Consider the following 14,600-nt stretch of genomic DNA (forward strand, 5'->3'; position numbering starts at 1 on the left):
TGTTACTCATTGTTTACTTGAAATTCATATATAACTGGAAATACTTTATTTTACCTGATAATCTAAATTGAGAGTTTATTTTACTTTAACTTTGTTCTCCAGATAGAAAGAGTAGCTATATTCATAGATGCTGCTGCTACTGCTGCTAAGTCACTTCAGTCGTGTCCGACTCTGTGCGACCCCATAGACAGCAGCCCACCAGGCTCCGCCGTCCCTGGGATTCTCCAAGCAAGAATACTGGAATGGGTTGCCATTTCCTTCTCCAGTGCATGAAAGTGAAAAGTGAAAGTGAAGTCTCTCAGTCATGTCTGACTCTTAGCAACCTAATGGACTGTAGCCTACCAGGCTCCTCCATCCATGGGATTTTCCAGGCAAGAGTAGTGGAGTGGAGTGCCATTGCCTTCTCCAATATTCATAGATAATCTTCCTTAAATATGTCAAATATTAGGATCTTGATGAGTGATTTCATTCATTCAGTTAACTAAGATTTCTTTTGGTGCTTACTATATCCTAAACTGAATTCTGCCCCTGTCTTGGTCCACTCTTTCTTATTTTTTGTTGACACGCAGTCCCTTCAGTCTGCAGACACTCTAGTCTTTTCTGGGTTTACCCATCTGTGGTCCAGAGAGGCCAGAACCTAGTCAATCTTCCTCTCTCTCTATCTTAATCTTTCACCTTCCTCCATTCTTGTTTTTACCCATAACTGGGTTCTTTCTCCACAAACATCTTCATGTCCAAAGGAAATGGCAACCTCCAGTATTATGGCCTGGAAAATTCTGTGGACAGAGGAGCCTGGTGGGCTACAGTCCCTTGGGTTGCAAAGAGCTGGGCATCACTGAGCAACTGAGCATATATTTATTAGCTAGAGTTTAAGTTCTATGGGAGTAGGAAACTGTTTGTTAAGGTGTAGATACCAAGGTTTATACATGCTACCTAAAGAGTTTATGCTGGAGCTCTTAGTGAAGATGATATTGGAGGCTATATTTTCTGTACAATGAGACGAAGAATCATTTGAGGCATGCAAAAAATGTGATACTAGCATTTTAAGGTGATATAAGCAAGAAACATGTCTGTCATTTCATGCACATCTGTATAGTTTTCATCTCTAAATCAATAAAGCTTCCTGTTGAGATTGTTTTAATGCCGCTCACCTCTTTGGGGAGCTGTAGCTATAATGAAGGATTCTGCTGATATTAAAGTATGGAAATTATGGTAAATTTTTGTTTATTTTAAACCAAAGAAATCTGTTACCTGTTATGACCTCTAAACTTTAAAGGTATTGTGCTTGAAAATATCCATTTACAGAAATCTGAAAAACAAAATGAAACATGATTAATCACCTCTCAGAAACAGAGTTTGATAAAAGAGTAATTTTGCAATTCAGCTGTTTACAAGTTGAAACTACTATTTCAGGGAAAAATCTAGAGTTTTTTTTTTTTTTTTCCTGACTTATGAAAGAATGTTACATTTTGAGTGCTATAAAAATATGAACTCTTTCTGGCCAGAGAGTCTTCTTTTATGTGTGTGATATTCTTTTATTACTAGATTACTTATATCAAGAAAATGCATGAATAGTAAAGGATATTGATGATGCATTTGGTGTGAGGTAGAACTCCTGCCTTCAAAGGACAGGAAAAATTTATCTTTTGTATTTATTTGTGAGGTATCCTCAAATTACTCTTCTGTTAGTGCATGACATACACATTAGCCTTGCACCTAAGAGGAAGTCTGACCTCCTAGTACCAGCAGATTCAGTGTCTGGTGAAGCTCTGCTTCCTGGTTCTAGATAGTCTTCTCATTGTGTCTTCACGTGGCAGAAGGAACAAGGAGCTCTCTGTTTTGCAAGGGCACAAATCCCATTCATGAAGGCTCCACCCTCTTGACCTAATCACTTCCCAAACGCTTCACCTCCAAATACCATCACATATGAGGGTAAGGTTTCAGCATATGAATTTTAGGAGAGCCCAGATATTCGAACAGTAGCACCCCATTAGCATTGGTCAGTAAGTGGCTGCAAGAGAGCTCTTACGTCATGAAAGGCAGTTTTCTAGAGAAGAAGACAGCTCTGAGCTTATAACAGCTAAAACTCAGCATCTGGAGAATGGGTGTCCTGGCCTTATCTAGTACCATAGCTAAAAGACTCTCCCGCATTTTAGAAACAGTGAATAGGAACAGAATTACACTGCTCTCGAGAAGTGCAGCGCTGACAACGTGACCGCAATTCAGGAGACAGAAGAAAATTTGAAAATGGCCTTGTGAGCTTGAGGCCATGAAACACAGGGAAGGAGATCCCATATCCTACTCCTCAGCCCATCACAACACATTCCAGCAATGGATGCTCATGATGCTGACCCTGGAGTCAAAAAGAAAAGCTGTGTTCCATTAGGATACACAATTGGAAAAGCAGAGATCGCCAACATTTTTAGAGTTTAGTTCCTCAAGTCACCGATCTCTAGTTATTTTGAAAAGAAATAGCTCAGTTGTGAAAGTGTGGGATAAATTAGTTAGCCAAATATAAACTTTAGAGCATTGAATCTGGGGCCATCAGATTGAAGCACAAGAAGCTGTGCAGCACAGAAGTCAGACTTTTTGGACATCAGAGATGTTTCAGAGAGTCTCACGTTTGGAGACTTAGGAGATTATTGTGTCTTGGTTTACTCTCAGGAAGGTTCACAGGAAAGGACTTTGTGGTTTGTGTCTGTTGAACAGATGGGTGATTGTAGGCTTGTAGTACAAACCAGGTAATGGATTGCATCACTCTCACTATATTTTCAATAACTGCCAGCCTCCTGGCCCCCCTCACCTGTTATTCCATTAACACCTCCTCAGATTTCACCCTTCAGTGGTTTATCCTTGGACTGTTTTACAGAAACTTTTAGCATAAATCGCCATATAGCCCATCAAGGATTAAAAGCTGCTTTTGATGTGTTCTCCAGAAAATTTTTCATGTTTTTCTTCTGCAGTACCATAATGCTACCTTTGACTGGGCATTTCTGACGACAAAGGAGTGTTTGAAATATGGAGGAAAGCTTGTGGGCAACAACTGTGGTTTTGTTCCCGATATCACACTCATGTCTTTCATCCTCTTCTTGGGCACTTACACTTCTTCTATGGCTTTGAAAAAATTCAAAACCAGTCCTTACTTTCCAACCACGGTGAGTACTTGAGCTTTAAATAATTTTCATTGAATTCCCACTGTTTCAATAAAAGTACAGTTTTGTAAAATGAAAAAGGCACCTGTAATCCAACCTTTCCAATATGATTTTGTGTGTTAAAAATTGCTTTCCAGTCTCTGTGCATACGTATTTTTGACATAATTATAGTCTAGCTTTGAAAAACCTTTCAGGATTTTGCTCACATAATTCTATCCTAAATTCTGCCTGTCTGAATTCTGACTGTACTGAAAGGGAAAAGCAGGTGTATTCTATATAAAAATGCACGAGACCATTTAGATCCATGGATCTTTGAGATCCATGGTGTGTTTAAGTATATAAGCAAAAACTCTCTCCATATGAATTAGGAATTTTGACACAGAATTCTTTGTTAATCAGCTGTACTTGTGAGTAATTTAGTAGTTGGGCTATGGGCTGTGGGAATAAATGTAACCCGTGTTGTTACACAAGTACTGGTATAAGATATGGGTGTGAACCAGCCTTCCCTTCCCATAGTGACGAATGCCACGGTAGAGAAACACAGATAAAAATTGAGCTGGCTTGTCTTGTGCAGACATCCTGTCTCCCAATAATATGCTTGGGTGAGCTTCAAGTCAAAACTGTGGTTCCTGGAGAGACTACAAGATAAGACCAACATTTAGTTAATGGCATTTTGTTTTCTTACCTGCAGAACGAAGCTAATCCTTTGCTTTACAGTTCAATTCTCACTATTTAGGATGTCAGGAGTTCTTAGTAATCTTGATTATACTTGATTTTTATCAGTGAGCTGCTCTCTGCAACTGGAATCTCATGAATCTTTCCTCCTCAGCTCTGTGTAGAAGGAGAGGGAGAACTTGGAAGACATGAGATTTAGTTGATAAAATTCCTTTTTTATTCCTGGGAAATGAGACTGAAAATTAATATATTCACTTTCAGCTAGGAAATGTTTTATCTCTGATATCGCTTATGAAATGGAAAATAAAGGCAAGAGTTGATGATTGTCTCAGTCTGTCTGGGTGGCTATAACAGAATACTAGAGACTAGAGGACTTGTAAACAACACAGATTTATTTTTTATGGTTCGGGAGGCTGGGGAGTCCAAGATCAGGTGTCAGCATGGTTGGGTGAGCACTCTCTTCCTGGTTCCTAGGCAGCGTCTCTTTCACTGTGTCTTCAGGTGGCAGAAGGGCTGGGGAGCTCTGTGGGGTGTTCTTTATAGGAACACTAATGCCATCCCAAAGGCTCCATCCTCATGCTCTTCCGAAGGCCCCACCTTCTAATATCATCATCTTCATGGATTAGAACTCCAACATATGGATTTTGGAAGGACAGTATTCAGATCACAGCAGGTTACTGTGGTCTGCAGATTTCATTAGAAATGTTCTGAACTAGCTGGCCCAAAGGATGAAAAATTTCCTCAAAGGGAAGTGTAGCAAGAAGTGTTCAACTTTGTCTGCCTTGAAAGGGCATCACTAAGTGGTGGTCCTTAGGCAGAATTCAACCCTTGTCCATTCTTTGTTTAGCCCATAGTTTGTAAACACACACACACACACACACACACACACACACACACACACACACACACACACACACACACACTTGAGGGCATAGGTGGAAACTGTCCTTTGCAGGTAATTAATTGTTCTCACTACTACTCCTCTCTATTGTCTAAGACTTGTCTGCTTCATACATTCAGGTTAAGTGCTTGTCCTTGAGACTCTGAGCTTGTAACACCAGTTCCCATCCTGGGAAATGTGCTTACTCGATCCACCTCTTCAGTGGTTTGTTATGTGTAGAACAGTTTCCTGGGTAAAGGTCTTTGAAGATGATTTTTTCTTCTCTATTGAGATTTTTCCTTAATTATTAATTTATGGGACATCTATTTTTTTTGGCTCACACTTTGGGAATCATCACCCTTTTTATTGCTCTCGTTTGCCATAGTGTGAAAAGAATTTGTGAAGTTCTTGTGAATCGTAATTAGCAAAATAATTTCAACCTTAAGATGAATAGTGATCATTTTAATTATTTATGTAAACATCACCTTTTTTTTCCCTGCAAATTCCAAAATCGATAATAGCTCTTTGGACTTAAAGAAATTTCTCCTTATAAGAGTCCAAGCAGGTAGTTTCTCAGACCTTGATAAACACTGTTGAGAAAAGTTGGGAAAATATTGAATATGTGAAAATAAAATAGTGAAGGCAATCTAGTTACAATTCCTGTTGAGAAGGTTCTCAACTTTGTTTACAGCTGCTTACACCAAATTATAAAATAAACTGGTAGGAAGACATATATTTGATTTCCAAGGAGAACTGTTCAAGTGCGTAGGCTTTCACACTATCACCTCCCTCCCCTACCCACTTCACAGTTATAGCTAACTAATAATACATACATACATAAATTATAAGAACATCTTTTTTTCCTCTCATTTGCCAAAATATGTTTTCATTTAGAAGTATGATCTCTGTAAGTAGGAGCAAATATGTTTATAGATTCATATACTTGTATTTTGGGCTTCACAGGTAGCGTTAGTGGTAAAGAACCCACCTGCAGGAGACATGAGTTCTATCCCTGGGTCAGGAAGATCTCCTGAAGGAGAGCATGACAACCCACTCCAGCATCCTTGCCTGGAAAATCCCAAGGACGGAGAATCCTGGCAGCCTAGAGTCCATAAGGTTGCAAAGAGTTGGGACACAACTGACTTGACTTAGCATAGTACATACTTGTATTTTATATTCTACGGTTAAAACTTATATGCTTAAATGTGATTACTGTGCTAGTATTCAAGCCTAACTGTTACTACTTCCTCACTCTCACCAACAATTTACGTGGAACCTCTAAAATTGCAAAATGCTAATCCTGGATGGCAGTGCCCTTGCCATACAAAGTGTCCAATTCTCCTTTAATTCACACAGCCATCCCTCTCTTTTTGTACTTTTGTTTCTAAATGTTTGTATGAGTTGTTAGCCGATCAAGATTGAGAATTGCTGGGAAACTCTTACACTTCTGTTTTATTCCTCGCATAAGTTAGCAACAGATTGGATGCAGGCTAGGCCCTCAATTCTTGTTGGCTAGCGGAGCCCAGTCAAGTAGAGGTCAATGCTGCAATTTATGGAGAGAGCACATATGCAGGAACCCAGAAGCTGTGGATGTGAAGGCCAGCTCTGCCAGTAACTAACAGTGCACCCTTTGATAGCTGACTGTGGACTTTAGTCCACACCCATAACAGGAGAGCCCAGCTAGATGGCAGTTAATATCCTTTAAACTCTAATATTCTATAATCTTAAAGAGAGTTTTCTGATTCCATCTCCTAAAATAAAATTCTCTATGTTTAATTTGTGCTTATAGCAGTGAAAAGGAAGTACAGATTCCCCAGAGTCCATTATTATCTCCATTTTTAGGCCAGGTCTGCCTTGCAGCTGCTGCCAGCCTCTGTCTGTGGATGATCCACAGTTGTCATCTAGCAAATTAAAATTAGACACTCAGATTAGGATGGTCTGAGGGGCTTAATGAAAGTGTGATGTACAAAGGTGACATTAGGTTGAGGGAAACTACAAGGGAGCATTTAATGTCCAATGATAACAACAGTGGAATTGTTATGATCCCTGACTCAAAGGATGTGGAATGGGAGTGGTTGCTAGAACCCGAGAGAAGAGAGAGTGGTAGAGCTTTCCAGAGGGGCCCCGTGACCTCCTTTGGCTTGAGGAATTTAGCCAGCCTGAGTCAACCTCAAAGGGATATAGCTATGGGAATCAATAATCTGATCTCTCTCTTCTCCCAATAGCCTGTCTGGGCTGAAATCTTCTGAAATCTGGAGAGCAAGGGAGCCTATTGTAGACCACATAGGTCAGCTTCCCAAGGCAGTGAGCTTGGTAGAAAGGAGTAGAAAAGGATCTGATATGACAAAAATGATATCCATCATATTTACCTTTCTAGGATTTTCTTTATCAAGTTAAACTCATCTCCATTTGATTATCCTGCTGTAATAGCTCTCCTTTACGTGAGCTTCCCTGATGGCTCAGATGATAAAGAATCTGGGTGCAGTGCAGGAGACCTGGGTTCGATCCTTGGGTCGGGAAGATCCCCTGGAGAAGGGAATGGCTATCTACTCCAGTATTCTTGCCTGGAGAGTGCCATGGACAGAGGAGCCTTGGCAGGCTACAGTCCATGGGGTTGCAAAGAGTCAGATACTACTGAGTGACTAACACTTTCACTTTCACTTACATGTATGCCTCTGTCCCCCAGTTCAGTCTCTCTCATTGTCTTTGCCCACATCAGGGTTGATTATCCACTCTCACCTTCCCTCATGAAGCCAGCCACTGGCAGTCCATCAGTTTGAGCACTTAAGATGAAACAGTTTGCATTTGCTAACTAATAGTCCATCAGGAATTTTGCTAACTAATAGTCTTTGTTAATTAATAGTCTTTTGCTAACTAATAAATAGTCCATCAGGATTTTTTCTTATTTTTGATGCGGACCCTTTTAAAAATCTTTATTGAATTTATTACAGTATTGCTTCTGTTTTATGTTTTGGTTTTTTGGCCATGAGTCATGTGGAATCCTAGCTCTCTGATCAGGGATCAAACCCATATCACCTGCATTGAAAGGCGAAGACTTAACCAGTGGGCTGCCAGGCAAGTCCCAGGAATTTAATCTGTCAGATACTTCCAGATGCTCAGTGGAATATGGTAGAGTAGCAGTACCCTCCCCTGACTGCCCCCTGTGCTTCCCATCCCTTTAGGAGGGGTACAGTGGTCTGTTGTCCCATACATTTCCTGTTCTGTTATATTGGCCTCAAGCCTTTTGCCAATATTTTGTCATCAAAACTTCCTGAAGGAGCATCATAGCATAATCGGTGATCCTAGCAGATGCCTCGGGGCTTTAACAGGAAATGTTCTTCCAGAGTCCACTACCAACCAGTGATGCTACTCATGGAGCATAGATGCCATCTCTGCAACATATGGTGGCAAAATGAAAGCAGTCAGCTTAAAGATAGAGCAGGATTGTGATTAGAACTCTTAAATCTATAGAGCCTCTGAATTAGCCAGAATTATAGATGGCTGGATGGCATCACCGACTCGATGGACGTGAGTCTCAGTGAACTCCGGGAGTTGGTGATGGACAGGGAGGCCTGGCATGCTGCAATTCATGGGGTCGCAAAGAGTTGGACACAACTGAGCAACTGAACTGAACTGAATTGGTACTTCGGCATAGTCAGATGCAGTGTGGCCAGCTGATATATGTAATTGGCATGAAAGTGTTTTTCTCAAGGATCTACTTAATTTCCTCTTAGAATAAGCAATGGTGTTAATGCTTCCTTGCATTGATATAATGATGAGATTCTTTAATATCCTCCTGGTTGTTATTGTCATTTAAATAGAGAAAATCTGTAACTTCCAAGTACTATTAATAGCTTTGACAGTTTCTTTGCTTTATTTAGATGATATTTGAGCAGAATGTTATTTGAGATCCTTCTTTTTTAAAAAGAAACTATATCCTATAGTTAATATATTCATTCAGTATTGAAAAAATTGTTTTGGCTCTGTGTGCTTGATATAATACTAGATGATAAGGATACAAAGACAAGTAATTTGTGGGTTTGGAATATCAGTTCAGTTCAGTTCAGTCACTCAGTCGTGTCCGACTCTTTGCGACCCCATGAATCGCAGCACACCAGGCCTCCCTGTCCATCACGAACTCTGGGAGTGATGCCATCCAGCCATCTCATCCTCTGTTGTCCCCTTCTCCTCCTGCCCTCAATCCCTCCCAGCATCAGGGTCTTTTCCAATGAGTCAACTCTTCACATGAGGTGGCCAAAGTACTGGAGTTTCAGTTTCAGCATCAGTCCTTCCAGTGAACACCCAGGACTGATCTCCTTTAGGATGGACTGGTTGGATCTCCTTGCAGTCCAAGGGACTCACAAGAGTCTTCTCCAGCAGCACAGTTCCAAAGCATCAATTCTTTGGCACTCAGCTTTCTTCACAGTCCAACTCTCACATCCATACATGACCATTGGAAAAACCATAGCCTTGACTAGATGGACCTTTGTTGGCAAAGTAATATCTCTGCTTTTTAATATGCTGTCTAGGTTTGGAATATAGTAGGAACTTAATATATATTTGTTGAATAAGTTCTGTTTTTGCATTTTTAAATGAGATGATTTAATTTAATCTTTTGCCCCATTCATACTTACAGTGGGATCACACTTTGGTGACTTTATGTGACCTAAATAAATTGATGGTGGTCTTTGAGGTATTGGCTTTATGGATGAGAAAAAAGTGTAGGGCTTCAGGAATTTGAATGAAAACATAATGAGTATATTTTTTAGGTGACATACTTAGTTTTTAATCCATGTAGAACAGTCTGGATTCCACAATTAGCTGTATTTTTGGAACCTTGATTCTTATTTGTCATTTTGGGCTATAACAATTCTATTAATGTTGGCTGTGTTTAGTTAATAAACAGCTCTTTACAAGAATCAGATGTCATCCCTACATTTTCTTTTTCTCTCAGAAGCTTTCTTGGTGAATAGTAAAAACTATCATAGTAAAAACTGAAATAAATAATGTATCCAAATATGAGGAAGGAATAATGGGCCCGTACTCTTTATCACATTCTAGTGTTAATAACACTAGGTGATAATTTGGCTAGTTCTTGTAGAACTATCAGACCACATCCTGCCATGGAAACTCGTTTAAAAAATGGCTTTGCTCTCATTGAAGGGGAATCAGATTTTCAAATTCTTGTGTTATTTTGTACCAAGAACAATAATTTTTAAAGTCAAATTTGTTTTTAATCCAAAACTGGCTTTCATATTTTTCCCTTTAGAATGACAAAGGGATATTTGGTTTTAAATGCAACCCAATCTGTTCAATATTCAACAAAGATTTTGGACATATGACAAAAATTACAGTTGGCCTAAATTGAGAAAAACCCAAAGGAAAAAGAAAATATTGGGAGCATTGATTGACTGGAGTGTTTATTGAGAGTTTTTGTTTGTTTGTTTGTCTGCTTTTTGCAAAGTCCATTTTGCTGTGTGATGTGAGAGGTTTTCATGATTGCATAGAGGTAATCTGTGGAAAGAAGCAGACTTTTAGGCTGTGGTACCTTGTGGGTCAGAAGCACTATCAACTTACTTATCCATCACAGAAAAGTCCCAGCATTGAAATCTATCCATTAATACAAAATGGTCTCCTGTGCCATTTCTAGATTGTTTTGATTTATACATGCGTGAAGTTGCTTCAGTCATGTCTGACTCTTTGTGACCCTATGGACTGCAGCCTGCCAGGCTCCTCTGTCCATGGGATTCTCCAGGCAAGAATACTGGAGTGGGTTGCCATGCCCTCCTCCAGGGGATCTTCCTGACCCAGGGATCAAACCCTAGTCTCTCATGTCTCCTGCATAGGCAGGCGGATTCTATACCACTAGTGCCACCAGGAAAGCCCTTAATTTATACATATGACTTATTAACTATTCGTTTAAGATGTTGATTTTTTGTTCCTTAATATTATAGAACCACCTTCTTTAAAAGCCCTGGAACCCTTTGTTATCATGGTTTGGGGGAGAGGAGATATAGCCAAGATGGCCCTATTAGAGGGTCAAGAAGTTTTGATAACTGAGTCTTAATCATCGGATATTAGTGTTAGGACTTTGAATAGCATCAAGCCCAACATTGCCTCTTCATTCCTGACAAGTGCTCATTTGTGGGCTGCTTGAATGACTCTCAGGGAACCTCACATCTCCAAGGCATTCCTGATAGAAACACGAATCAACCTTTCCATGGCCTCTGTCCTCGGGGTCTGCCCTCGCTTTCTGAAGCTACACAGAACAAGTGTAGTCTTTCTTTTCTATGACTGATTTCACATGTGTGAAGGTAGTTTACTCACTATAACTTCTTGAGGTCTCTCATCATTTTTTTGTGTGGTATGTTTTCTGGACTCCTATTCTACTGGTCATCCTTCTCTGAGTCAGCTCCAAATTTTCAGTTTCAACTTAGAATATAGTGACCAGACTTGGACATAGTATTTTCCAGGTGATTTACTTAGTTGGGTCTGGCACTCAGTCATATGGGTCTTTTTCTTCTGCTCAGTTTGAGGCAGAATGGAGGAAGAGGCTGTGACTGCTGAAGTCTCCTTAACTTCCCTGCTAAACCACTTTCTTAGGCCCACTCCCCTCTGCCCCTGCTTGGAAAAACAATCTCTTTCTGGTAGACTTTCACTGGTAGGCTCTGAGGCCCTCCTAGATAAATAACACAGTCCAGTTCCCCTCTTAGTTCCCTGAATCTCTCTGACTCTGGAGCTTATGACATAGAAATCCTGGAGTCTAAATCAGACTTTCCTTTTAGTGAACTCTAACTATGTGTGTGTGTGTGTGTGTGTGTGTGCTCACTCTCAGCCTTGTCTGACTCTTTGAGACCCCATGGACGGTAGCCCACTAGGCTCTTCTGTCCATGGAATTTTCCAGGCAAGAATACGGGAGTGGGTTGCCATTTCCTCCTTCAGGGAATCTTCCTGACCCAGGGATCAAACGTGGAGTCTCTGGTATTTCCTGCATTAGCAGGTAGATTCTTTACCAACTGCGCCACTTGGGAAGCCCAAATTCTAATTCTAACTGAGGGGATCAAATTTTAAATTTTTTCATGATATTTTCTGCCTTTTCATGACTGCCAAAAGGCACATATTTTTCTGACATACTTTTTTTTCCCATCTAGAATAAATGCTTTTTTTACAGTATTGTTTAGCATTTTCCATGCACTGCAATCATGAGAAGAATTGATATCATGAATTAACATTTACTGAGGACCCGCAGGGTGCCTGCTGCTGTGTTTGTCTCTTTGTAACAGCTCCATCCATTGAGAACCACTCTGCAGGCTCACAGCCTCTCCCCCAGTTAATTTGGGAGCAGCTGCATCCTCGCAAAGTGAAAACCAAATACCCTCTGGGGCTTCTGAGGAACCCAATTCATTTTTTATCCCTGTAAATTAACTAGCTTCTCACTGTTGGTGTCTCAACAATTATGACTCTCTTAATAATTAATATAGTATCATCCTTCATGAAGAGTATGTGTATAACAGATTTATTAGGTTGTTTTTGCCCAAGAACAAGAGAACAGCGTATGGTTATTTGAATATTCCTTCCCATCCACTTAATTTCTTCTTTGCTTTGGTAGTTTAAATATTTAAGCCAGGTTGCTTTTTATTAGATTCATTGGGATATTTTGTAAGTCTGAAGAGGACAGAAATATTTTTCTTTTCATTTTTATTATTCAGTTCAGTTCAGTCACTCAGTCGTGTCCAACTTTTTACGACCCCATGAATTGCAGCACGCCAGGCCTCCCTGTCCATCACCATCTCCCAGAGTTCACTCAGACTCACGTCCATTGAGTCAGTGATGCCATCCAGCCATCTCATCCTGTCGTCCTCTTCTCCTCCTGCCCCCAATCCCTCCCAGCATCAGAGTCTTTTCCAATGAGTCAACTCTTCCCATGAGATGGCTAAAATGGTAAATTAAAAAACCCTCAAACTATTCTGATATAAAAGAGTCTTCACTGAAATATGCTTTGCTTTCACCATTCATGAGTGGAGGAATTATTATATGTCATAGCACATCTGTGTACCATTCAAAAAAGAGCAAAAAAATTTTTTTTATCGTTAGTCCTTGATATATAAGTCAACTTGTGTTTCACTTAGATTGTAATAGTTTATACTCCTAGGATGTTGAAGTTTGAGCCTGGAGAGACTTAGGGACTTAGAGCATTTGACTGAATAGACCGATTAGTTATGATGTTTGTCCAAGCTAAATTTGAGGCCTCTGAATCCACAGGGTTAGCGTGAAATCTTGTAGGAACAGTTTTCTCATGAAAACTTTGGCACTTCTAATCATTATCAATAATAGCTATTAGGAAATTAGGAACTATGGGTTTCTAATTTGATTTCTTTCTTTATATAAAAGAGTACTATTTTGGTGTTTTTTAAGGAGATCAAGTTTGATGAAAAGGAAGGATAAAATAAACTAAAAATGAAAGGAAATCCATCCATGTTTCTTTTGCTAAATATGTTTGGAAAATGTGAGAAAAGCCCAAAGAGGGTGATTCTTATTCCTTAAAGTCAGATGCCACGCTCTTGTATTCGAGTCCTAGAATATATCTAGTAAACTGGATGTACTCAGTGCTTGACATTTTTAGGGCATTTTTAATGCTTGTTTTTTTAGTTTCTGCTGTTGGTTTTGCCTCATTCAAATTAAAGGTTAATTTTAGTATAGGATAAGAAGAGCCTGCTAAAATAGCACCCCTACCTACCTTCTCTAATTAGAGGATTTAGAGTTGAATACAAAAGTGGCCAGGGAAAAATCAATTTCCTTGACTATGAAGTTTAAATTAGATCCAATATCTTAGAAATGAATGTCTTACAATAAACACCCTCCAGGGGTGGTTTCTGCTGTTCCTGAACAGTATTGTACAATTTAACGGGAAGGAAGGGGAAATAGAAGCCAGTATATTGTACAGAGCATATCATCCTGGCTGTGATTTTTAATGGAGTTAAGCAATATTATGAATAGAGTACCTTTTCTTTCCCCATACATTTTAAGAAATGTAATCCTGAATTATTAGCGTTTGACTTCTTAGGTACTGTTACACACATGATATGGGCTTTCCTGGTTGCTCAAAGGTACAGAATCCACCTGCTAATGCAGGAGACGCAAGTTCAATCCCTGGGTCAGGAATATCCCCTGGAGGAGGAAATGGCAACCCACTCCAGTATTCTTACCTGGGAAATCTCGTGGACAGAGGAGCCTGGTGGGCTACAGTCGATGGTGTTGCAAAAGAAATCAGACATGATTCAGAGACTGAAGAACAGTGATACATATAGTAATATTGTCACACTTGACAAGAAGGCCATTGCCAAGAGTTCTTACAAATTTATATATAATATATAAATTTGTGAAACTAATGATTAAACTAAGATAAATTATCTGTTTATTTATATTATTTTCCCATGGCTGCTATATCAAATAATGACAAACATAGTGTCTGAAACACATTTATTGTCTTGAGATCAGGTGGTCAGAAATCTGAAATGTGTCTCAGTGGCTAAAATCAAGGTGTTGGCAAGACTGTTCTTTCTGAAGGTTTTGGGGGAGACTGTTTCCCTGCCTTTTCCAGCTTCTAGAGGCTACCCACATTCCTTGGCTCTTGGCCCCTTCCCTCCATCTTCAAAGCCAGCAGTGATCAGTCCAGTCTTTCTCATGCTGCATCACTCTCTGACATAGATTCTCCTGCGCCCTCTTTCAGTTAATGGGAATTACCGTGATTACTCTGGACCCACTGGAATAATCCTAGTTTCCCCAATCACAAGGTCATCTGATTAGTACCCTTAATTTCTACCTGCAACTCGAATTCTCCCTAGCCATGTTACATTACATATTCACAGAGTCAAGGAATTAGGCATCTTTAC

General features: G+C 39.8%; 1 protein-coding gene across 2 annotated transcripts in view; it reads left to right on the forward strand.

Annotated features, from left to right (window-relative positions):
- Window positions 1–14,600, forward strand: part of SLC4A4 (solute carrier family 4 member 4) — a 308,892-nt gene that overhangs the window by 257,133 nt on the left and 37,159 nt on the right. For both annotated transcript variants that reach the window (XM_068974914.1, XM_068974915.1), the window contains exon 15: window positions 2,964–3,155. In XM_068974914.1, coding sequence (XP_068831015.1) covers window positions 2,964–3,155 — 192 coding nt within the window. The remainder of the gene's footprint in view (window positions 1–2,963; window positions 3,156–14,600) is intronic.

The sequence above is a fragment of the Capricornis sumatraensis genome, chromosome 7 (genome assembly GCF_032405125.1).
Source record: "Capricornis sumatraensis isolate serow.1 chromosome 7, serow.2, whole genome shotgun sequence".
Classification (NCBI taxonomy): domain Eukaryota; kingdom Metazoa; phylum Chordata; class Mammalia; order Artiodactyla; family Bovidae; genus Capricornis; species Capricornis sumatraensis.